This window comes from Crinia signifera, chromosome 1, assembly GCF_055691185.1.
Source record: "Crinia signifera chromosome 1, ASM5569118v1, whole genome shotgun sequence".
NCBI classification, from domain to species: domain Eukaryota; kingdom Metazoa; phylum Chordata; class Amphibia; order Anura; family Myobatrachidae; genus Crinia; species Crinia signifera.
Window position 1 is genome coordinate 364,507,646 of NC_139217.1, and position 27,190 is coordinate 364,534,835.

General features: G+C 43.8%; 1 protein-coding gene across 4 annotated transcripts in view; it reads right to left on the reverse strand.

Moving 5' to 3' along the window:
• Window positions 1-27,190, reverse strand: part of ADGRD1 (adhesion G protein-coupled receptor D1) — a 417,296-nt gene that overhangs the window by 96,398 nt on the left and 293,708 nt on the right. For all 4 annotated transcript variants that reach the window (XM_083150233.1, XM_083150230.1, XM_083150227.1 and 1 more), the window contains 2 exons: window positions 21,552-21,655; window positions 9,626-9,737 (listed from right to left, as the gene is read on the reverse strand). In XM_083150233.1, the coding sequence (XP_083006359.1) occupies window positions 9,626-9,737; window positions 21,552-21,655 (216 nt within the window). The remainder of the gene's footprint in view (window positions 1-9,625; window positions 9,738-21,551; window positions 21,656-27,190) is intronic.

The following is a 27,190-nucleotide window of genomic DNA, read 5'->3' on the forward strand; positions in this document are numbered from 1 at the left end:
TGCACATGGTTTTGTCCATTTGAGAAGGAATTTGCCTTTGCGAGTAAACCAGATTAAGGGCCCTAGTCTCTTGTTGCGCTAAACAACCATTCTAGCACCGGGTGTCTCTTTTTTTCAACATTTCTGTTAAATTGCTTATTATTTGCAAGATCGAATTGGATGCACAAACATCTTCTGTTGATTAAAATATGTGGTTTGCCTATATTTAGTGTGTGACTGCATCTGTATCTGCATTCAAAATGCTACTTTACACTAATTTCCAGTAAGATGTTCCATTTCTTATGCAGATACAGCCACAGTCACAGACTGAATATAAATATGCCATCTAATGAACTCCATTTTGCCAATTAGATACTATTTAACTGAAAGAGTTGCAAAAGAAGGCACCTGGAGCCACATAGTCACACAGAGCTGATGCGGTAAGTATAACATGACTTGTATCAGATGGAGGATAGATTTATGCGGACACATCTGAATAGTGAGCTTATCTTCAGAAAAAGATTGTTATAAGCATAATGGTATCTATAAACACCACTGTGTCACCACTGCTATGTGCTATATACATTCCACTGCCGCCACTGAATTATCACCGACCACCAGAGTTGACCCACTCCTGGATGGAATTGATGTACTGTATGTGCCAGTGGCATAACAATAGTGCCGCAGACCCCGCGGTGGCGGGGAGGCGCTGAGTAATGTGGGCGCCGGGGTCTATTGTTACGCTGCCCTGACCTGCCTTATCCCGCCGCCGTGGCCGGGAGTCGGGACCGCAGATCTACTAATCTGCGTTCTGGCGCTCCTAGCCTCCTCCTAGCTCCATATGACAAAATGTCCCTCAAAAAATGGCTTCCCCCTTACAGCCGACAGTTTTAAGGATGCTAGAGGAGGCAGCAGCGGCCTCCTCTAGCATCCTTAAAAACTGACATTTTGCCATAAGGAGCCAGGAGGAGGCTAGGATCGCTGGGATGCAGACAAAGTAGAGTAAAAATTTTTAAGAAAACAAACATAGCTACTAAACATTAGTTCTATGTCATTCAGTGGTGTAATCCATACATGCAATGTATATGTACTGTAATCATTTAGTATAACAAGCTTGAGCGGTTCTAATTCACAAATATCATGTACTTTCTACAGTACATAAATGTGTCCCTTGCAATAGAAAGTTATCTTTTTCCCAGCCATGGTCATTGGAAAATTCCATTGCTCTTGATATAGATCTCCGATTCCTGTTGTTTGTTCCAAATGGCTCACATTATCACACTGATATTATCTATCAACAGGAACAGACAGATTGTATAAAAGTACATGGACAGCAGGCTTTTATAGCTGGACAGTAGACACTGACCAATTTGTAAACATACAGTACTTCACATGTTTAGACCGTATGTTTCTCAGCATTCCGCTATATTCTAATCCTTTGGCTTGTGAAATATAAAATAATAAATGCCCTTGTAACAGTAATGAAGAGCAGATGATGACATTATGGGAGAAAATTAATAGGATGAGAGACTCAGAAAGTGAGAGATTTGGTAAGAAATCTCCATTTTTTTTTAAAGTGGCAATTATTTACACTGCAAAACCAGTTTGATTTTGTAGTGTAAATGATTGCCGATTTAAAAAAATGGAGATTTCTTCCCAAATTTCTCACTTGCTGAATCTCTCATCCTATTACTTTTCACCATAATTGTTTTATAAGTGTTTCCGGTACAGTAGACAGTGTCTAAGTCATTAAGGTCATTAGGTCAACCACTACTGGTAGACAGGTAAAAGGCGGACATGCACTAGGTCGACATTGCCAAAAAGTTGACACAACATGGATCAACATGGAAATGGTTGAAAAATGAAAAGATCGACATGATCTTTCAGATAACTTGTTCAAGCGATCCACGTGGACTACAAGTTAGAACAGCAAAGTATGCCAAGCAAAGCGAGCAATGCAAGGGTATGCGTTACACTAATTGGGGCCCATGTCGACAGATGTTGATATAGACAGGAAAAATGTAAAAAAAATTATGTTAACCTTTTCCTGTGTTGACCATTCCCAAGTAGAGATTTTGCTTACTCAGACATTTTGCTAAAGTCAACCTTTTGTTAATGTAAGTGGAGGGTGGATCCGCACAGACTATGGTTCATATCAAGTAATTATGTTAGACTAATTTTGAAAGACCAATATTTGAAACTATTGACGAAAAATCTCCTAGTCATCAATTGGTGGTGCGCCCAAACATTCAGAGAATACAACTGAATAGAAGGGGATTGACTTGCAAAGACGCAGGTCACAAAAAAGCAAAATGTGCTTTTTGGGCGCACTCTTTGTATATAATTATGTAATGTAGTATTGATTCATTAAAACGTAACTTTTATTAAGACTTTACCTAAAAGAAGGATGACTATCTAACTCTTCTTTGAAAAGAAAAATTCTCACTTGAAAGAGAAAAAGATTAAAATGTCCGCAAATGCCAGTGTTTGCTCTGCTATGAATGAGTCAGAGCATAAATTGGTCAGGCATGCAGTTAACGTTACTGGTCATGGGCATTCCTTTTGTAACGCTGCCTATTTATTGAGGCGTTGTGTGACCGTGATTACTCACTCCCTCTGATTATTTTTCAGGGCAAGTGCTGACAATTTTATTGTGACTAATAGTGGAATATATGTCCTATTGTGGTCACTGTCAGGTTGCTCCTTGTGTTCAACGCTTGTGGTTATGTATTGATGGTCTAATAGGTCTAAGTATTTGAACCATTAGTTTAATTATTCGCTGTGCAACGGACAATCAAAATAGCCATGTGGGAGTCTTGGCTCGCATTCATTAAAGGAATCTCACACACAGATGGAAATATTCCCCTGCAGTAGGTTTCTCCTTGGCATCATGTCATGACCAACCATGCGTGTACCATACCAGGTGTTCACCAGGGACTTGGCCTCTGATTACTTGTCTGGCCCCCTATATATTCTATTGTTATATAGAAATATTTCTATATAACAATAGAATATATAGGGGGCCAGACAAGTAATCAGAGGCCAAGTCCCTGGTGAACACCTGGTATGGTACACGCATGGTTGGTCATGACATGATGCCAAGGAGAAACCTACTGCAGGGGAATATTTCCATCTGTGTGTGAGATTCCTTTAATGAATGCGAGCCAAGACTCCCACATGGCTATTTTGATTGTCCGTTGCACAGCGAATAATTAAACTAATGGTTCAAATACTTAGACCTATTAGACCATCAATACATAACCACAAGCGTTGAACACAAGGAGCAACCTGACAGTGACCACAATAGGACATATATTCCACTATTAGTCACAATAAAATTGTCAGCACTTGCCCTGAAAAATAATCAGAGGGAGTGAGTAATCACGGTCACACAACGCCTCAATAAATAGGCAGCGTTACAAAAGGAATGCCCATGACCAGTAACGTTAACTGCATGCCTGACCAATTTATGCTCTGACTCATTCATAGCAGAGCAAACACTGGCATTTGCGGACATTTTAATCTTTTTCTCTTTCAAGTGAGAATTTTTCTTTTCAAAGAAGAGTTAGATAGTCATCCTTCTTTTAGGTAAAGTCTTAATAAAAGTTACGTTTTAATGAATCAATACTACATTACATAATTATATACAAAGAGTGCGCCCAAAAAGCACATTTTGCTTTTTTGTGACCTGCGTCTTTGCAAGTCAATCCCCTTCTATTCAACCTTTTGTTAATGTCAACCCACAGGCAAACACAGGGGGGGGGGGGGGGTTCTGATTGCCCGGAAACCCCCCTCCTCTTGGCAAGTTAAATTATGACAATAGCACTGGTATATAATATGATCAATAAAACTGCCACCACATCAGTGTAAGTGACAGAGCAGAGCTGCTGCACATGCCTACGAGCTTATTTTACCACATTTATTGTATGTGTGAATCTGAGCCCTCAAACATTGCAATGGACCAGAGAGTAGCTGCTATCAGGAAGAGACAGGAGCCTTACCATGATGTGGGAGATTGTGAGCTTGAAAAGGGCAGTACCGGTTCTATAATGGGTACTTGTGTATTATCAGGGCGTCCATTACGTAGTTTATGTAGTGGTGAATTCAGAATACCAATACAGCACTGTGCTGGCTATGTAAACTACGTAAGTGGCTCTGGAGCCCTAAAAATACACAATGCTTAATATCCCCACTATCCACGTCATAACCCCATTATCCACGTCGGCGTGGAGTTGATCCGCATCCCCTAGCTGCGCTCGCCAGGCTTCGGGCTCGGTGGCTCGCTGCGCTCGCCACACTTTATAAAGTCAACTCTGCTCTGACGTGAATACTGGGGTATGACTTGGATAGTGGGGGTAAAATGGCTGGTCTACACTTACCCTCCACCGGCTCGGGCACCGCGTCGATCCCGCTGATTCAATCTGGAATCCACAGTGACTCCCCGGCAGTTGCATTCAGTCCCCCTGCTCGGGCACTCGCCATGGACGCTGTACGCAATTAGCGTAGTGCCGCTGGGGGAGCAGGGAAATCATGTCATGCGCCGCCAGCGGCACTATGCTGATTTACGTACAGCGTCCACCGCGAGGGAAATGAACGCTGCCGCCGGAGAGTGACCGTCACTGCCTCCGGGGAGTAACCGTCGCTGCCACCGGGGAGTCATCGGGGATCTCCGCCTGGAGGAGGGCAAGTATAAACCACACCACCCTGCTCCCAGTGCTGCCTCCTGTATTATCACGGCGCCGGCTATGCTGACAACGTAGCTTAGCCTACGTTGAAAACATAGCGTAGCCGGGCGCTGTGATAATACATCAGAACCTTATAATGTTTGTGTATTCATTTATTTACTATGTTTAACCTTTTCCTGACCACTTATCCTATTTAAATGTTTGAAACAGCCTATACTATAGACCATGTGTGCTTTTAAATATTAAAACTATATATATATTTCATATAGTATCCAGTGTATAAAAAGACCAATTTTTAGAGCTGTTACCACTCTCCCAGACTCCCGTACTTACTCCAATGTGCTGCAGAGTGGAAGATTTTGGATTACATTTGGAAACCCGAAGGCTTCCTTCCCTCACTACCATATGTGGAACAGTGTGTCCCCCAATGCTTGAAAATAACATGGAGGGCAGGTGGTAAGCATTTCCATTCTTCCAGTCTGTCCCCTCAGCTGCAAGCTCCACTAATCATTTAACTTAGGTAACGGCCACCGTGGAACTGGGTGTACAGCAGGTTTCCAGAAACTTGCTGTCTGTCAGGACCAGCCAGGACTGTGCAGTGCATCCCCTCCCCATGCCAAGTTCCTCCTCCCTGCAGCATGAATTCACTGCAGAGTCCATCCATACTACTATACTATCCGCTACAGCCTAATCAGGCCTCCCACCTGTAGTGCAAACCTCCTCCCTCTTTCTCCTGCACACCTAAACCCTTCTACTCCCTGCAGCCAGTGCTCTCCTTTCCATGCAGTCTAAGTCCCCCCCCCCATACCAAAACTGTTCTACCCCATGCAGTCAATTCCCTCCATGCACACTGCATTCCCCTTGCAGCTAGAATATCCCCCCCCCCCCCTGTAGCCACAATACCCCCTTCCCGCTTTTTTACCTCAGTGCCAAAGTGGGGGGATGGTTTGGGGGCAGGTGGGGGGGAGGGGTCTGGGGGATTATCATTTCCTATAATGATAAGTGGCCTTCACATGGCTGACTGGTTTGTCATTTGTTATATAGAAGGTTTTGGAAATGTCCCATATCTTGGATGAGACTGACTTGTATACTGTATCTCTTACACACAGCAATACCCACAAGAACAGAAATGAAAGCTGTGTAGGAGTAAGTAATGCTTTGGGGACATGTAAATAGAATACTTGGTAAATGGAGCTTTTTGCCTCCTAGGTTTGGCAGACACAGAACATTACAACATACAAAACATTGGCCACAGCTCTCCAAAGGGCTTATTGAATCTCCTTGGATCCTTGATACTCCGTTTTGCTACATTTGGCCAGTTGTCTATAAATACAATTGGTTTGTGCAACAAACATTTATTTTGGCTCATTTAGCTGGATTTTAGTTCCAAGTTTATGTTTTCATCAGTTATTTGCCAGCACATGCTTTAAAGAAAAAAAAAACTGTACCAACAAAAATTACATTTTAGTAGAAAACAGATATACTGTATACAACTTTCGGCTTCTGTTGTTTGAAATGTCAAATGGAGTGTTTCAGTTATATGTTACTTTGACATTATGCTAGTATTAAATAATATCCAAAGCCTGTAAGAGATTTGATCTAAAAACTGTAAAAAATGGCCAGAGCAATTTAACACTTTAAACTAATAAAATGATCAAACTTCTACCGTACATTCCCATTGTATTTTTTTTTTTTTTACATTTTTTGGTCCCAGTAACTCTGATGTAAGGCAAATAGTTCAATTAAAATGCAACAGGCACTCTGGCCCTCATTTTGGTTTAATCGGCCCCCACGCGTTCGCATGGAGGACCGTTGTTTTTTACCTGCGCATGCGCATAATAAGTTATGGACATGTGCAGGCATTCTGTGTGAGCGGGAGTAGTCCAAGTATGGCGGTACGGGGTGGTACGGCGTACCGGTAAAAGATATATTGCTGGTACCCTGTAACGCCATAACAAATACCCCCATAAGTGTTCAATGCGCATGCCCTGCCACAGCTGATTGTCTTCAGAGGGGAGGGGAGCGCATCGCGCGTCTCTCCTTCCCCTCCCTGTGTCACTGTGACACAGTCGCCTGTAAGCCTATCAGAGCTCTCGGGCTGGCAGCCAATCAGGAGTCAGCCCGCGAAATAGACGCGGGCAGGAGAGAAGAGAGATGCGCTCCCATCCCCAGTGAAGAAGCAGAAGCAGGCAGCAGCGGCGGGGGAGAGGACCGGACCTGACACAGTGAGTTGCTGCTTACTGTACTTCTAGAACTGTGGGGGGCATTTATGTGTGGCACTGGGGGCATATGTGTGGCACTGTGGGGGCATATCTGGCACTGGAGGCATATGTGTGGCACTGTTGGGGCATATCTGGCACTGGGGGCATATGTGTGGCACCATATCTGGCACTGGGGGCATATGTGTGGCACTGTGGGGACATATGATATCTGGCACTGGGGGCATATGTGTGGCACTGTGGGGGCATATCTGGCACTGGGGGCATATGTGTGGCTCTGTGAAGGCATATGATATCTGGCACTTGGGGCATACGTGTGGCAATGTGGGGGCATATGATATCTGTCACTGGGGGCATATCTGGCACTGTGGGGGCATATTAGTAGAGGGCATCAGTTGTGCTGTGCAATGAGCATTATGGTGTGGGGCATAATGTGTAACGGGCATTATGGCATGGGTCATATGTATTGGGTGTGTGACGCGTAACAGGCATTATTGTGTCAATTTTGGCTGTGTGCCTTCAGCGTGCAAAATTACAGCCACTCCCCCTAGTGTCATATGACCACGCCCCTGGCCACGACCATTTTTCGCAGCACGCTTTAGGCGCAAGTCACAGTACCGCTGAGTCGTTTTTCCTACTTGCACCACTGGCAAGCCCCCTCGTTGACCCGTACGGTCAGTATGGCGCTCGCACAGTGGTGGGGGCAGGATGGGGTGGGTGGAGGCGGTAATGGGGCCTGGGAACGCCCAGCATTTAATGGGCGCTTCCATGCAAACGCTGGGAATTCCCATGCAAATTGCGGCATGATGCGGAGGGCCGGGCAGCTGACGTCACATGACATTAGCCGCCTGCTCTGTCTTTGGTCAGATGACCATAAAATATAAGTCAGTCTCTACTGACGTATTTGCAAGGTCGGCAACCATCAAATGATTTATCTGCCAGTGGGACATGCGAGGGGATGTATTTTCATAACACATCCCCTGCTTGGTTGTAGGTGATACAGTGGCGGGGGCAGCGATTCGGCAGGGGGGGGCCCTCTGGGCCTTGCTATGCTTATCGAGTCAACCAAAATGAGGGCCTATATTTCTCCCAATGTCCAAATAATAAATCATATTGCGATAAAGTTATTTGTACTATTTTACCATCATAGTGCAGGACAGTACTGTAGTTACTTAGTTGTGTTCTTTACTGCAAGGAATTAGTATGGCAGTTCATATTGTATCGAAAGAAAGTCTTCTATCGCCGCTATTTATCATCACCGAGAGACTGCTGACCTTCTCTGGTCTAGGCTTCTAATAACAGATTTTTCTTAATAGAAAAATGTGTGAATTAATTTTTTTTACTAGATTTAAGGATCTGCTCACTGTTATAAACAGACCTAGATGGAAATGTTTTCTTTAACATGTTGTATTAGTGTAGAGATAAGAAAAAAATAATATTATAAAGGTGCTTCAAATCCTATAGTAAACTCTTCATAAACAGGGGTAAATTTACTGAGATGTGAGCAGGGCATAAAGTGGTCATGCAGAGGTGGGGGAACTCATTTCTCTATGCCACCTAATTACACCCCTCTCCTCCCCCCATTATGTAGACAGGGCCAGTGGTAGGGTATTTGGCACCCCCCCTGCAAACTAGAATGCTTTTCTGTGAGATTTACTGTGCATGGGCCAATGTGAAGGTTAAAATGTTCCACCTAACCATTAGAGGTGGTGGAACTCAGTTCCACCCCGTTCACACTCACTTTAAACCCTGGATGTGAGTTTCATTGAAGATGGGATTTTGCCCTTAGCAACAAATCAGATTTTATATATTGTCTTCTAGAAGATAATACGTAAAGATGTGGAACCTAATTGGTTACTATGGGCATCTTCAATAGAACTCCCATCTTGGTAAATTTACCCCACACAGTCGGACAGCCATACATCATCTTATGGTGTGTTGCCCTTTGGCCCCAGAATGTATTTTGATGATTTTAGTTCCTTTCCCGTATTTGAATTAAGGTAAGTAATGAAGCAATTACTAATAGTAAGGTCTATCAATTGTTATCTTGAGCACATCTTGGTTAATGCTGCACAGAGTAAAATATATCAAATATTCCTAAAAAGGAGTAAGCAAAAGAAATAGCTACAAATTTACAAGAAGTAAACTTTTATAAAAATCTTTTGTAACTGGAGTTATGGGATGTCAGTATAATATTTGCATTTGTGTCCCATCAATAACTGCATACCTCCCAACACTGTTGCCGTGTAGAAAAGGGGTTGGAGCCTCACTGCACCACTGTTTGTGTCACCTTCAGGGCTTACCCAGCACTCTCCGAGATGCTGGGCTGTCCCAAGGCTCTCCCTGCACTGTAAATAGATGTTGTGCAATCTATGCATTCAATGCTCAATCGCTGTGAGCCCCCCCCCCCCCCCCCCCCCAAATAAAAGACCTGGACAGTTGGAAGGTGTATAACTGTATGATTGCAATGAGTAGTGCATGCAGTGGTAATGGCATCCAACAGATGATATTGGAACACAGTGTATATAAATATAATGTACACTGCATGAAAGAGTAACACAATAGCAAATACACAGACATGGCACTTAAAAAGAGATCATCACTATAGCAACTAAATCACCTGTACTGTAAGCTTTATGCCAGTTTATAAAAACAATTTGCTTTGTAACAATATAATTGAAGATGAACACAGCATTCTTTAGTGGATTTAACTGGCAGGAAGACAGGAAGAAAGGCACTCACGGTCTCAGGTACAAAACGAAAGCTGACCAGGAGCAGGATCTGTGCAACCAGAATTGCAAATGAGAGGTTGGCATGAATGTGATATCGCTGATTCCGGATTGTGCTCACTGAACTAAAGAAAAAGAAAAACCAAGTCAGGAATAAACAAGCATCAAAACATTTTATTATACGCAGGCTAAACAGGTTTCAATGAAAACAAATAATGAGGTCAACTGATGCAAACAAACGATGCAAGGAAAACACTGTCATCTACCTCCCAATGTCTCCTGAGACAGCCAGTGGTGAAGTTCTTCCTCCAGATGAAATGTTAAGTACTAATTATCTGATTCTGAGGTGGGAGTTAAGAAAGAAGAGGCCACTGGGCACCTCGGTGAATCCATGTTACACTGCAGGTGGGGGCAGATATCCATATAGCGATATTTAGATTTCAGAGAGGGGCATGTGCAAACTCAAATCTAAACTGCAGCATACAAATAAAGCTGCTCAGTGTTTGTGGCTACATGCAAAAGCTGCCAGTATTTACCCGCATGCAACAATAACGTCACATACAGTATAGGGGGAAATTTACTAAAGGAAATTTAAAAAAAATAGGTGTATTTGTATTTAGAAATACACTTATTTTTGAAATTTACTATCCCGAAAATACGGCAATTCGTATTCGTATTGATAGCACATCAATACGAATACGAATTGCTATATTTTCGGGATAGTAAATGTCAAAAATAAGTGTATTTCTAAATACAAATACACCTATTTTTTTTACAAATTTCCTTTAGTAAATTTCCCCCATAATGTCACATATTTATCACCTACATATGTATCAGGCACCGCCTTATCTGCCCAATCTGTCTGTAGGATAAATAATCCTGTAACCGATAACCCAAAATGGCTCTGGCACCTTTGTATTTTCTCTAATGTCTCTACTACATTTCTGATGGACATTGATTGCCCACCCAGAACCGTCGACCTAATGACTGCATCACAATGGCGCGAGGGCAACAGGTTAATCTACAGCAACATTCCCAAGTTGCAGTGGGTGTTATCTACCAGCACAAAATGAATTTATGAATTTAAATCCCAAGCTCAAAAGTGGGGTTACAAACGGCTATCCAAGTTCTGACCATATAGAATCTGAGGCGAACATTTTCCAACAGGAAAATGTCCTCCTCCTCCTCCACCCCACCACCATGCATTGAAGGTCTTTTTGACTTTTCCTTGCAATTGTAACCTAATATTTTTCAGGGTGTAAAATCCTATTGGTCTTCTAGAAGCAGCTAAACATTTTTTGGACATAATGCAATTTAACAGTTTTGTTTCTGAAGTGAACCATACTGTATATATCCGTTCATACAGAACAATGTAAGAACAGGTGGCCTGTGTGCAGTATTCAATTCCCACAGAGCTTAGTTCTGATTGCTGTATTCTAAATTTAGACCTACAAAAATCCACACTTCACAGGCTTGCCAATACTGCTATTACCGTGAATGTATCGCCATCCATATGGAAACACTTATAATATACAATATAATAACTCTCTAGCATGCTGCCAGGGCTACTAACTATACACAAAACCAGTCAGTCAGTCCTCTTTACAAGACAACACATTGCAGGTAATTCTGCCAGAAGTGATGAGCCTCTGGGAAAACATTCCAGTTTGATTTACCGATATCAATTGGATAACAAGTTGCTTTCCTCCTTCATGTATATCTGTGAGCTTTTAAAGTCAATAAAATCGTCCTTGCTTGGTGTTTTAGCATTTCAACAGCCTCCTGTGACAATCAAATGACACTATTCCACCTTGGCAGCAGAATTCTGTAGTGCAGATGGTATTCATAAACAATTCATCTACACTTCCAAAAGTCCAATGGGTCAAAACCTTCTGCTAAATGTGTTAAATGTCCGTGGATTAATCTAAAATGCTGTTTTTCCTGCCTCACCAGTTTCCATTTTTTCAGGCTGCACAATATACCGATTCACTGAGATCTGTCTGCATGGGGAATATTAAATCTCCGCTCTTCCTTCAGCTGTCTCCGAAGAACAATTCTCCTTCTGTCTCATTCTAGCGAGCAAAAATCACTGTATATAAATTGGAGGTTTAATGGTGATATGTGGCTGGCCATAAACTTTTTTAACGCATTGTCTATTTTGTACATAGTTATCCTAAAGATCCTGTGGAAGTAACGGCCACTGAAAGAAAGATAGGTTTTAATGAGGTTTGACTATTGGGATTATTCCAAAATGTACCAATTTACATAAAGTATAAATTACTTCTTTTGGAAAAGGCACTGATACATTCTGAGCTCTATCGTGTTCTAAGCTGTGATAAAGCCAGATATGGATATACAGTACGAGCCAGGGAAAAGTCACAGGCTATGTAGAGTGAGAGGCGCTACAGAGATAAGCGCTCCATATGGACGTATTCCAAGAATTCTAACAAAACAACATGTATACAGAAAGAAAACTAGTATATTTTGGCCAATGGTAATTGTAGTTTATAGAACACTAGCTGCAGAACCCGGCTCTGCTCCATTGGAAGTCATCGATGAGAGGTTTCATTTTCCCTATTTAAACAGGTACACTGTATAGGTGCTAGGCACATTTTCTTGGTTCTAGGTTTCATCTTGCCCATGTAAACAGATTCATTCTCTGTGCGAGGCTTCTCCCAGAGAGGGGAAACAAATAGTAGGTACTGTAGGTACGGCTGAGAAGTATATCTCTCTCATTCTTTTAAAAGGCAATGTGCTTTCTACATGCCAGGCTTGCCTACTTTGCTGGCTGCGTGGTAGGCACATAAGTGCATGGCTTTATGATTGCATCATTGTGGCTCCACCCAGGACCATAACTAGGGTGGGGGCAAAGGGGGCATGTGCCCCCGATGCTAGATATGAGGGGGAGCAGAGATGGTTGTTGGGTAAGCTGAGAGAGCCTAGCCTGCAGCAGGCACCGATCAGTGCCATAAGGGAAGCTGAAGGGAAGCACTGCATTGCGACATCTGGCCTGGCTGGAGACCGGGAAAAGACTTGCGATATCGAGGGTTAATCGGCCATGTGAAGGTGTAAGACTTCTCGGGAACCCTAGGCAAAACTTCCACCTAACCAATATTAATTTTTCAGCTCGTTAAGCAAAAGTGTGGAGTTGGGATCTTAGAAGTACCACAGCTGCACAACAAGTATGTCTTCATCATAGGTATCCCTCATTTATTTATTTATTTATTTACAGTTTCTTATATAGCGCAGCAGATTCCGTTGGGCTTTACAATAGTAGACAGTGATAAGACAAACTGGGTAACAACAGACAGACTTGGAGGTAGGAGGGCCCTGCTGCAAGCTTACAATCTATAGGGATATAGGGGGGAAACATAAGGACAGGCACCAGTAATAGCATAGCAGTTACAAGTCCAGAAGGGAAGCTATATAATACATAAGTGCCTCGGAGGGTTATGCATGTAGAACTTAAATATGATAGGCTTGCCTATCATTTTGTGATAGGTAGAATGTGTGGCACCCCCTCCAGATCCCAGGACCTAGGCAGCTGTGCATAAAGATCCCTAATGGTAAAGGGCAGGGACACTACCAATATATGTGAAATAATGTGAATAATGCACCCTACTGTGTGATGTAACGTGAATGAGGCTAACTTCTGGGTGGCACAACATTAATAAGGTGAACTATGATGTAGAGCATGGGTCCTCAAACTGCGGCCCTCCAGATGTTGCGAAACTACAAATCCCAGCATGCTTTGCCACAGTTTTGCTATAAGGGAGTGTTAAAACTGTGGCAAGGCATGCTGGGATTTGTAGTTTCACAACATCTGGAGGGCCGCAGTTTGAGGACCCATGATGTAGAGTATACGGTTGCACTACTGTATGCCATAATTTGAAATGGCAAGGTGCTAAATTACTGCCTTGCCCCAGATGACAAAAATCCTAGTTTCTGCCCTGCTCCATCTCCATGACAAAAAGACACTGTATAGAAGGGGCGGGTCAACAATGACTCGATTCAGCATGAAACGTGTCACCAAGTCCCTCTTGAATGCCAACATGTTCTCTGCTGTGAGCAGCCAAGGGAGAGTTGCGAAGGGCCTCCAGAAAAAGAGGGATACTTACCCACCTTTCCCGCAGCACTGTCAGGACCAAGTGAGTATGTCTCCTGGGCATATTCTCAACAAAAATGAGCCAGTTCAAAAATGTATTTATATATCTAACCTCTGACCTACATTCAAAGACAGGTACTTATGTAATATCTGGGCGCCCGATTTTTGCATCGCATTGCATCGCATGCAATATAGTGGCATACAATTCATGCGATGCGATTTTTCATTGTAAAGACCCGATTTGTAATTGTATAGTCAACCATGGGTGATTTCATACCCCCACTATCCAACTAGGCATGGAGTTGATGTTATATAGTGTGGCGAGCGCAGCGAGCCACCGTGCCCGAAGCGTGGCGAGCGCAGCGCGCCCCGAGAGGGGACGCAGAATACATGTAAAGTAATCCGCATTCGCTCGCCTCGCTGCGCTCGCTACACTATATAAATTGAGTAGCATATAGTATGCCTGATGCTGCTGCCTTGCTGAGAGCAGTGTAGTGGACCCCTCCCCACAGAGCCTAGCCCACCGCCACACACACACACCAATTGCGATGATGCTAAAATCTAAACTCTGCCTGGGAAAATTACCTACACAATGGTGAAATCCTCATCACAATTGGTTCAGTGGCTTCAGAGTTAATTGCAAACCACATGTTCTCATTTATAAGAAGAGCTTAAAGTGTTCAAGGAGAGGTGGTGGAACTCCTTTCCCCTAACATGGAACCTACCCTCCCCCCCCCTGCCCCCACCACCACCAGTGGAGTAAGTTCATCCATGTCACCTGGAGGCAAAATATATATAGGTGCCCCCTTCTTTATATATCACTCAATAGCAAGAAAGAGAGAACAGATATATATTTAAAAACTCAGCCACAGACGTTATATTGATGGCTTTCCATTAACTGAGTTAAACTCGCAGGGGAGGAGAGGTGCCCCCTTGGGATCTGGAGCCCGGCGGCAGATGACTGCATTCCCTCCCAGAGTTCTGCCTCTGACCACCACCATTAGGCAGAGCCTAGACCAGTGGAAAGGAATTTGTGCCCTACACAATAGTAACTCCAATTAAAATTACAACACACGATAGTACAATTATATAAACATTACACTGCATGTAGTGCCCAATATTCATACTACACCACATAGTAGTGCCCCATTTACACATAATGTCCACAGAAGTGCTATTTATACACATATGTCAATTTTACTCCAGTTGCTGATGCCCCTTTCAGACCGCACTTTTAAAACGGTAAATTGCCGTTTTTTTACCGTTTTAAAACGGTAATGTGTGCGGTCTGAAAGGTCCAGTCCCACTTAACCGGTTAGAAAATGCCGTTTTTTCTAACCGGTTAAAATGCAGGGTCCTACCCGTTTCTGAACCGGTATTTTAGCGCAAAAATCGGCTCAGAAACGGTATTTAGGACCCAGCCAATGAGCTGGGTCCTAAATTCAGCACAGTGAATACTTAATGAGCGCTCATTAAGTATTCACAGCACTGGAGCCCCCCCCGCGCGTGTCGACACCCCCCGCGCGTGTCGACGCCCCCCCGCGCGTGTCGACGGCCCCCCGCGTGTCGACCCCCCCGCGCGTGTCGGCGCCCCCCCCCGTGTCGACTTACCCCGTGCCGGTATCTCCGTTGTGGTTCCCGGCACTGCAGCTCAGTATGCTCGGAAAGCACTTATGAAAAAAGTGTCTTTCAGAAAATGGCTGCCCCCCATACGGAAGACAGTTTTTTTAAACAGGGTTTCCTATGGGGCAGCCATTTTCTGGAAGACACTTTTTTCATAAGTGCTTTCCGAGCATACTGAGCTGCAGTCCACAACGGAGGTACCGGCACGGGGTAAGTCGACACGGGGGGGGGGGCGCCGACACGCGGGGTGGGGTGGGGGGGCGTCGACACGCGCGGGGGGCGTCGACATGCGCGGGGGGCGTCGACATGCGCGGGGGGGCGTCGACATGCTCTCGGTCGACACGCGAGGGGGGGGGGGGGAGCTGCACGGAGGGGAGGGCTGAAGGCTGCACTGGCTTTGACCCTGTATTTGGAAAGTTTCCAAAAACGGGTCTGCCAGTGTCAAAAAATCGGCACTTAAACGGTAATATACCGTTTAAGTGCTGCGGTGTGAAAGGGGTTTTATCTGGCAGACCCGTTTTTGGAAACGTTTCCAAATACAGGGTCAAAGCCAGTTATGCGGTCTGAAAGCAGCATAACTGTCCATCTCCCTCAGCAGCTTCATGCCATGTGTCTTCCAGCAGCTTCCCCTCCTCTGAGTCTCTCCAGTCCCCTCTCACCCTGTCTTCAGCAAGCACAGAGCCTGCTCCTCTTAGTGGCTCTTCTTCACTTCAGCAGCAGTGACATCACATACACCATGTCAGAAGAAGCTGCTGGGACAGGCTTTTCTGTTGGAATTACTGTTCAGGACTGTGGTAGAGGTGGAACTCAGTTCCCCCTACCATTAGAAGTGGTGGAACTCAGTTCCACCCTGTTCTCCATCACTTTAACCCCTGTTTATAAGATAGATAGATAGATAGATAGATAGATAGATAGATAGATAGATAGATAGATCGATATTCCAAATAAATACATAAGAGAAAGGCTCTGTCTGTGCTTCTCAAATGTAAATGATACATCACAGATATCTGCTGTGGTACCTCAATATTTGCCACTTACCACCTTCCAAATTTTGCTAAGCAGCACTTTTTGTCCCCGTTAAGGATATTTCAGGATGGTATTAGCTTTTTCCAGCAATAGGGACCAGAGATGATGACAAGGCTTTGCTGGATTTGAAATGGCTTAGCTGCATATGCACATGTCACATTAAAAGCCTCTTGTAGCGCTTCCAATGAGAGGAAGAAAACTAGTAGCATGTGGGGAACTGGGGATGACACTTTAATTGATGCTTATCCATTAACAACAGATAAATAGCATTGCCCTAAACACATTAAGTGGATGTATATGATGATCCGCAGACATCCATCATTTGTACTTCCTTTGTTATCCATGGCATCCTGTGCAGAGTAACAGCTCGCACAACTCTTTGACATGCAAGGTGTGATCGGAAGCAGCTTGTGAATGCAAATCACAAACTCAATCCTCTTGACACTGATTACCATTAGTCAGCCACAAAAAACTACCACTGCTTCTGTCTGAGAAGGCTATTAATCTAATGTGTTCAGTCCATTCTGTATTACACTGACAGTCTCACCTCACATGCATCCCTCTGCCAGCCTCTTCACTGGCTTCCAATATGCTCCAAATGTCAATCATGGTCATTTACACAGATGTCTAGACTCTGATCTGATAACAACATGCTTAACTACATAAACCTGCTCATACTGTATACCACCTATGAACTGTATGATCAGATTATACACACACACACACACACACACACACACACACACACACACACACACCAGGTTACAAGTTCTTCTAATATAGCATGGGAATGTAATTTTGCACCTTTCAGTATCTTGTCTTTAAAACATTATAGGTGAAATGTAATAGGATGAGAGATTCAGAAAGTGAGAAACTGGTTTTGCAGTGTAAATGCCGCTTTAAAAAACCTGGAGATTTCTTACTCTCATATTATTACATTCCCCCCTATATGTAGCAATACTTGCCTACTAGTTTCAAGGAGATTATAGTTGGTAGCATAATTTAGCAAAGTGCTCCATTGAGGGGGCATGTCATGCTCCACCCAAAGGGCGTGTCTACTTCCATATATGGAGAGATTGTGAAAAGACATTGTGAACGTGCCACCTAGAAGCGTGGGTGTGTACTGCTACATCTGAGAGGAATCTTGTAAAATGACTTATATCCAAATGTAGATGAGCCCCAGAGCAGTTAGTAAGAGATATACTGCTAAAGTGCTTGGAAATGGCGCTGATGATTCAGTGTAAATGTATCTATCTCTCATTCCTTTTTTCCCTCAAAATGTAACAGTGTAATGTGGGCTAGATCATGATGAAATGAACATAGGAGGCTCCTGCTATAGGGCTGCAGGGCTGTAGCCCCTCCAGTTAAAATCCCAACACCAGAGACACAGACAGACAGCACCAGAGCTCCGGTGCTCCCCCTTGCACCTCCGAAGCTCTGGTGATTGCTGGCTGTGTCTCTGAAACGCTGGTCACCTCCTCTCACCAGGCTCCATGAAGCAGCAGTGCAGACACAGCAACAGCCCAATCCTGTGGGGAGGAGTTCAGCATGTAGTAGATTCCTACTATTGGAAGCTTCTACTGCTCATCATACACAGAGGCCAGTATTCAATGAGAAAAATTTGCCTTGTTTTATGGCGAGTTTGTGCTATTTTCGCATTGGAAGGAGCATTTTGCTCTCCAAAAGTGAACCACCCTATTCAATGTGATATTTTCGCCGTCTTTTTAAGTGATTTTCGCCGTGTCTCTCCGTGTAGCAATTCTCCATCTTTTCATGGAGAACTGGAATGTGAACTTTTAAACTAAAAGGTTTTTTTTTTTTATTTTGGTTTAAAAAAAATCAGGATTTTTTTTTTGTGAAGGGGCATGTGCTTATAGCACATGAATATATACGAATATATATTCACTGCACCCGATCATTACATATGCACGATCGGGTGCAGTGAATACACGGTTCCCCGCAGGCTATAGGGGGGGGGGGCAGCTTGTGCTGCCTGGGTCCCGGGGAGCCCTCCTCCCCTCCACATATGTTCTGGGGCAGCCAGGGAGACTTTAATCTCCCTGGCTGCCACCGTCCCCCGGCTCCCTGCCAGCTCCCTGCCGCGGACGCTCGTCCGCTGCAGGGGTTAAGACTCGCCGCGAGTGGCGGCGAGTCTTAACCACATTGAATAGTGGGAGCAGGAGTGGCAGCGAGCCCTCCGGAACAGGGCGAGTGCATGGCGAGAGAAAAAATCTCTCGCCATGCATGGAGAATTATTCTCATTGAATACTGCCCAGAGTCACAGAGCTGGAAACTCCTCCCCTTCTTGGGCTGTCAGAACATGGAGCGATGACAGCAATAGCTTTCCAGCAGGAAGTCATTCTGTGCAAATCTCCAGAGCTACAGTGCTTCTATGGGCTGCTGTCTGTGCAGCCCAGCCGAAGAAAATTCTCTGCAGTGAGCATGCCCAGACTTCAGTGAGTCACTCATTGTGATACAGCTGAAGGAAGTTATGCATTGCACCAGAGAGGTGCATGGAAGTTTATTTTAATAATATTTGTGTGTAGATCTTTATTAAGAGTATAATTTTGTGTACTTTAACTAATATTAAAGTGATTAAAAGTGTGTATTTTGCTCTGTACCTGTGTTTATGTGCATATGAGTACATCATTTATTTACAGTAATTGCATACAAACACTTGTACAGCGCAAATAAAACTAATAACCTGCAAATAATTAATAACTGTTTGCAATGAGCAGTACCCAGGAAAGTGCAGCCCCCCTCAAGTCAAAAGGCAGGAGCCGCCACTGGAAATGAGGGAGAGAGGGAGATTTCTGCTATTTCTGGGAGTCTCCTGCAGAATGCAGGAGGGTAGGCAGTTATGCATGATGGCAGCATAATGACAACTACAGTATGACTACACAAACAAGTCTGGTGCTAGGGTGTTTGGCGCCCTCCTGCAAACTGTAAATTTGCGCCTTTGGGCCTGCCTTTCACTGCCTAGCAAGTGGGTAATCACCACCTGCCGGGGTAGCAAACGCCCGTGCCCCTTTGCAGACCAAATGCCCGTGCTGGCATGCAAATGGATGTGTATGCTTACACATCCCCTCGCATGCAGGCGTATAGGTGAAAAATCACTCGATGGTCACCATCGAATGATTTTTTTTTCCAGTTTGCAAATAAAAGTCAGTCTAGGCTGACTTTTGTTTGGCTCATAGATGTCCAAATTTGGGACAGGTGCTGACATCATGTGACGTCAGCTGCCCGCCCGGTGCAGGCTTTGACCCGCCTGCGTTCATATGGGAACGCCCAGCATTTTCCCATGGGAATGTTCCCATGCAACAGCCCCCTACCCGTCCCCCGGGTCTGCACATACATACGCATGTGCAGACCCGGAACATTGGTCCTCGCAGCAAATTCGCAGAGGACTGATCAAACCTGGATATCCCCTTTATGTCTGTCCAAAGCTTAGTAAATAGACTATAATAACTACAATAATGAAATTTGTCTTGTTACTTTCTATGGGCGGTATTCAATGAGCCTGATTCGCCATGTTTTTATGGCGAATTTGTGCTGTTTGGCGAATTTCTGACTAAAACGGTGAATCACCCGACTCAATGACCACATGGCGAATACATTTCAAGGTTTTTTTCGCCATGATTCACCGAGTAGCAATCGCTATCTTTTTATGGTGAAGTGGAATGTGAACTTTTAAAATAAAGTGTTTTGTTTTTTACATTTGGTGTCAAAAAATCAGGAATTTTATTCTGAGGAGGGGCATGCTATTTTTATTCATGTGCTGTAAGCACATGAATATATGTTTAATTTAAAAAAATATATATATATTTTTTTTTTTACACAGCAGCCAGCAGGGGGCGCCGGAGCCGAGCCGCTCATTACATATTCATATATTCACTGCACCCGATCGTTACGATCGGGTATAGTGAATATAGGTCCCCTGCTGGCACCCCCGGGGGGCAGCCTGTGCTGCCTGGCACCCGGGGAGCCCACCTACCCCCCACAAAGTTCTGGGGCAGGCAGAGAGACTTCCATCTCTTTGCCTGCCACCGTCCGCAGGCTCCCTGCGGCATACGCCGCAGGAGCTCATATTCGCCAGTCAGGGGCAGCGAGCCCCTGACACGTTGAATACCGGAGCCCGCCGGCTCCAGAACGTGGCGAATGTGCAGCAAATCCTAAAAAGGATTCGCTGCACCTCGCAGGTATTCTCATTGAATACCGCCCTATGACTGGGAAAAGGACACATCATGCACCATATGCTGACTTACAGTCCATTTACTAACATTTTACTAAATTAATGTGAAAAAGGGGTCACCTGTATTAAAGTGCTTTTGGAGCAACACAAGCTGATCAATGTAAATAAAAAAAACATGGAGGCAGCACTGAGGTGACGCTGCTGCCTTCTCCTCCTCCTCCATTGAAGTGAACTGGACACAAGTTGCTTGACCCTGGTTACCCATTCAGACTGCCCAGCGACCCATGTCCGACTGGGAATAACACTGCTTATATCCCCTTTCACACCACACACCGACCCAGGTTATTTGCGGTGTGAAAGGGGTAATACTGTAATGATAAATCATGCAAGTACAAATCACAAATAAAAATCACACCGTGTAAATAAAATTATAAGTGCATACATGTAAGTGCAAAAGCCATCAGTATAGCATGAAAAATCACACATATACAGGCTAAGCACACAGCAACAAGTGCATTCAATGTAGACAATGTTGATGCAGACAGGAGACCATGGGTATAGTGGTCACTGTGCTTACAATAGCCAATAACAAAATACATGGGCAGCAATGATTTTCAGGCCTTTATTACATAAAATGGGTTTTAAAATGGTTCCTTTAACACAGCACATGTTCTCTCTCATCAAGGCAGCTGAATGGAGAAGATAAAATGCCAGCTCTGAAACACGTGATGAAAGCAAACGGAAAACTCCTCTGATCAGGAAATTAAAGTAATTTGAGCAAAACCACCCAGCTGTTACAAATATATAGGCAAAATCTAATTAAAGGGTTGGTGAGAATTAATGGCATTTATGATTGAGAGAATCCTAAAGTTATTGTGCACTGCTAGTCTGAAATGTGAACGCACATAAATCTCAGATAGTCTTTATACAGTAATATTTGCTCAGCAGGGAATGAAGGAAAAATAAAGTAATAAAATGTGAAAAATTACTCACGACAGTATAGCAAATGTGACCAGTGTAATTGCCAGGCAGAAGATGGACAGGGAACAGCCAACATAACTGATGGAGGACAGCGCCACCTTGTGGGAATTTGAGAGCTGTACGGGAGAGAGAACAAGGGAAAAACACTCATTAATATCATTCAATTAATTCATGGTTTATGGAATTCTAACACATTTATCAATTTAACCTTACCACTAAGCTGGCACTAATTGTGTTCCAAAACTGACATTTTAATATATATATTATATATGTCATGACATCAGATCTTGTTATGAACCATGCTCTGACTCCAAATAATTCATGCATTTAGACAGAATTGAGCAGGATGCACAAAACAGCCTGAAGCGATTCAGTAATTTTATTTCACTTTCTCACCATAATAAATGTAAGCCATGCTGTGCGCCTACAGCAAAAGCATGACTTGCGCTTGGCTTTTGGATTGTTGGCTTTGAATGTCACAAACTGGAGGTTGTGTGTCTTCCAGGCTATTTCCTATCAAGTCACTAAGTGCAGCTTTTACGGAGTTGGCGGATACCTTGTGTTTAACATTTTAATGTAATTTTCTATTGGACAGGTAGATCTAAGCAATACTGGTCACCATTGTAGCAGACCTTGGGGTACTATAACTATCACAATGACAACTGCTATGTGATGCCTAGCATTACCATGGTGCATAGCTGCGCATTCTCACCATGGGCCTTATTCTGGTTCACTCCTTCTGGCAAAGTCCTTCTTAGATGGACAAAGCCATGTGCACTGCAGGGGGGCAGATGTAAACTGTGCAGAGAGGATTAGATTTGGGTGAGTTATTTTGTTTCTGTGCAGGGAAAATACTGACTGCTTTATTTTTACACTGCAATAAAGATCTCACTTTGAAGTAAAACCCCACCCAAATCTAATTCTCTCTGCACACAGAACATCTACAGCACCTGCAGTGCACATGGCTTTGTCCATCTAAGAAGGAATTTGCCAGAAGGAGTGAACCAGAATAAGGCCCCATGTGTGGGATGTGACAACTTTTAAAATGCAGCCAAATCTTCAAAATTGGCCTATTCAATGGTCTGGCCACTTAACGCATATGCACCAAGCCATGCAATGAGTAAGATTCTGGGACTTGTATGCGCTTTGCCCAAGAGAGCCCTGTGCGCTTCTTTTGCATTTTCCTCCTGAGAGCAGAAGTGGATTTTCAACAAGGCAACCTAGGTGCCGGTCTAGCGCCCAGTAGCTCCCAAGGGAACCATAAAGATATCCTAGTCATCCAAAATGTTCACAAGTGAGCATTAAGTGGTTACCACATGACGTCATGACATCACCTCTGTCTGAAAGGGATCAAAACATTTGAAAACCCATAATTTTGGAAATATGCCCCATTGCATTCCTACCAACTTTTAGACAATACAGAGCGGGACCTGGAGTGCCCACTCCTGAAACGGGGTGGATCAACGCAGAGTCACGGGCGGAGGGGGCAAGGGTAAGTAATGCAACACCCTCTTTCATTAATTTGGGGGCATGCCCAGGCCCTCTCTCATGTGCCTTTCTTAGAATATATAAACCTCTGCCACCCTGATAATTGCTTCAGTGTCCAGTCCCTGATGCAACTATCTTTATATACCATGTACTTGTCCTAAATTGTCTTGTACTGTAATTCATTATGTGCTTTTGCTCATTTGTGTATTGTTAGGTGCTGCGGAACCTTTGTGGCGCCATATAAATAAATGATAATAATAATAATGTCCACAACAGCTGGGTAGCCCCGGGCTCCTTCCCCACACTGAGTAGATGCCGCATGCAAGCGGCATCTATTTAGTGATAACCGGCTGCTTTGCCAAGCAGAGCAGCGGTGATCTCCGGCTCCCCGAACTGTCCCCCTGCCCATGAGACGAACAACGGGACAGACTCCAATTAGCCGGACTGTCCACACTGTAATCGGGACAGTTGGGAATTAAAAAAGAACATTTAAAAGAAATCATATTATGCACTATTTCAATTAAAAGTAACAACTGTTAAGGGCTATATTGATTATCTAGTTCTAAATCCAAGCTCGGTACTAGGCAAGAAGAGGTTTTTCTAAAGAATGTTTATTACCTTATTACATGCTCTGTGGTTCCATTTGTTTTAGCTGAAATGTATTTCACTAAGGACCTGAATATAATCTTTTGTGTTCCTTTGAATAATATTGATCAGAACTAATCCCTTTAAACTGTGCATTGCACTGCATCTACTACATTACATATTTAGCAATAATTATTATTTATCTATTATTAGATAAATAATCTACCTGTGCAAAAGCCTCCATCAGTGTGATACTCGGCAAAGGCACAAGGAGTCTGCACATGCGCAAATACCGCTTGCGCAGACTCCCAACTATCTGGAATTTGCCCGCTTCCGAACAAGCCTGAATCGGGCTGATAATCTTGTGTCCAACTCTGCAAGGCCACAATTCTATCATCATGCCTAACTGCAAGGATGCCCCATTAATGCCCACTAAAACAACTTCAGTCTCAAGTAAAGAAGCAATTCAAATGCATCTGCATTGTCTGAAATAGGAGATCTCTTGTGTCTGTGGCATGTGCAGCGCGAAAACACAGATGGGGGAAATGTAATAGGGTGAGAGAATCAGAAAGTGAGAGATTTGGTAAGAAATCTCCAGGTTTTTTTAGAGTGGCAATCATTTACACTGCAAAACCAGTTTGATTTTGCCAGTGGCGTAAGTTTATCCCAGGCAAGCTAAATATTGGTGCCCCCAAACAGCTCAATCATTAAGGCGTCTGTTTAAGACAGGTCACGGGTTCTAATACAGGGTGTGACACTTGCAAAAATAATGGCCCTTATTCTGGTCGGTGCGGATATATCCGCGTGCGTTCGGGCCGCCGATGTTTTGTGTCTGCGCATGTGCAGAGGCGTCTCTGCGCATGTGCGAGCGGGGCGTACGGCCAAATCCCGCATGAAATGTGAACACTCCGAACAGGGGGTGGAGAGGGGCGTGAAGGGCTATTTGTGCTCATTACCATATACATACGCCCCGCGTTTCATGGGCGTTCCCATGCAAACGCTGGGCGTACGTATGGTAATGCGGCCGTGACGCACGTGTAGGGGGCGGACATATGACATCGCCGGATGTCAGCTGCCCGCCCAGATCCCTGCTTTTGCACGGAAAAATGTCCGTGTGGTCTGAGGTTGCGGGAGCTGGTGGACCACTCGGTCCTGCATTCGATGGTCTGCGACCATCGAATGATGGGGGAGGTTCCCTGAGATGGAGGAGGCGTATTCCGTGAAAAATACATGTGCGGTCCATTCGGCCAGCTTCTTACCGCGTACGGACGGAGTTGGCGATCCGTATGGTAGGCGGGGTTTCGCACGCACGGTCCTGGCCGCATAATCGGATCCGGCCGCACCAATCAGAATAAGGGCCAATGTTAGGAGGGGAGTCAGCCACGGAAGCAATATCGACGGCTTTCAATTAACTGATTCAAACTTGCAGGGGAGGAGAGGTGCCCTCTTGGGAGCAGGAGCCTGAGCGGCAGATGACTCCTTTGCCTCTCAGAGTTACAGTATGCCACTGTATTTGCAGTGTAAATGATTGCAGCTTTAAAAAAACTGGAGATTTCTGACCAAATCTCTCACCTTCTGATTCTCTCAACCTATTACACTTCCCCCATGATATGCCCATGAAAACATGCATGATATGCCCCACATTAGACATACAATCCACTCTATTGAGTTTTATTTTTGTCATTAATGAAGAAATTTACTAAACGAAATTTGTAAAAAATAGGTGTATTTGTATCCAGAAATACACTTATTTTTGACATTCACTATCCCGAAAAACACGGCAATTCGTATTTATATTGATAGCACATCAATACGAATACGAATTGTCGTATTTTCGGGATAGTAAATGTCAAAAATAAGTGTATTTCTGGATACAAATACACCTATTTTTTTTACAAATTTCCTTTAGTAAATTTCCCCCTAAGTGTCTCAGTGATACAGTTATACATTAGCTGAGAGCTTCATACACAGTAAGACCAAAGTAAATTCACAGTTAAAAGTGCAAACCTCTCAACATATGAAGTCACGCGCCAAATTTTTGGGGCGTGGCCTCCTGAAATGGGGGCGTGTACGGTACTAGTGATGCTGCCGCGAGGCCATGCCCCGTTTTTGCCGCTCCGCGAGCTGCTGGCTATGTCCCCAGCCCCTCTGGCTGCAAGAATAGACGCATTCGCAGAGCATCTATTCATGGACGATGGGGGGGGGGGGGGACTCCCAACTGCTCCCCCTCCTGCTGCGGGACACTGCCGGCTGCGGGGGGACGTGGGAACATCCCATAAAACAGGACGTTCCCGCAATAAGCGGGACAGTTGGGAGGTATGAAAGTGTGTGGATTGAATTCTAAACATTTACATTAAAAACTACCTTGAATAAGACTGCAGACAGAGGGTAAAATTTAATAGGATGAGAGATTCAAAAAGTGAGAGATTTGGTAAGAAATCTCCAAATTTTTTAAAGCGGCAATCATTTACACAGCAATGCCAGTTTGGTTTTGCAGTGTAAATTATTGCTGCTTTAAAAAAACTTTACCAAATCTCTCACTTTCTGAATCTCTCATCCTATTAAATCTCACCCAGAATTTGCTATTATCCCCAGGGCTATAATATCTGCCTTTAATATGTTTTCGGTTTATATGCATCTTTTTTGTATATTTTTATTACTGCTTTATTTTCTCAAAGAATTATTAGAATAACTGGCAGTCTCATACTTTAACCTTGGCAGATTTGAAGATCATTCTCTTCAACTAGTTAAATCAATCTCAATTATTAAAACATGCCATTTACTTCACATTCTTCCATCCTAAACAAGTCTTGTAGCTTATTCCACCGCGCAACAGAACCTTTGATCTGTTTTGTTATTGATGTAAATTTTTTCTAAGAGCTTACTAGGCATTGTTCTTATTTGCATGAAAAATAGCAGCGTACATGTGGAAAGACATCAGAGGAAAGCTTGACAGCGCACCTGCGGCACGTACATGTTTCATAGCAAAACAACGGGATGATAATGTGCACAGAAGCTCACCAGCCAAATACACATTACGGATGTGCAGTTGTCCAAAAACAGCCTTGACTGACAGTGGGTAATTTCCAAGAAGTAATGTAAGGTCCCTGATTGACTGAAAGTAGGTTATTAATAACAGTGACATACTGCAGGTGTATGAATAAAGAGAAAGTAGAAACACTGGATTTAACGCCATCAGTTTTCACATACTGTAGGTAACTTTACTTATAGTATGTTTGCCTGAAAGATATGTATTGTAAATGTGCTGTTATTTTTAGATATGGCATGTTCATTTTATCCGACATTCAAGGAGAAAAACATACACATTTTTTTTGCCATTGCAGACATGAAATGACTATCTATATATAATTTTACAATTTGCTGCTTAGGAAAAAAACAGAATACTACTAGTAACATTGGGAAACTATTCATCTGTTTTTAAAACAATTGAAAATTCATCACATGTATCAGTTGTCCATAATAACCAATCACATACCTCCCAACTGTCCTGCTTATCGCGGGAATGTCCCGGTATTATGGGACATTCCCGCGTCCCTCCCGCCGTAGACAGTGTCCCG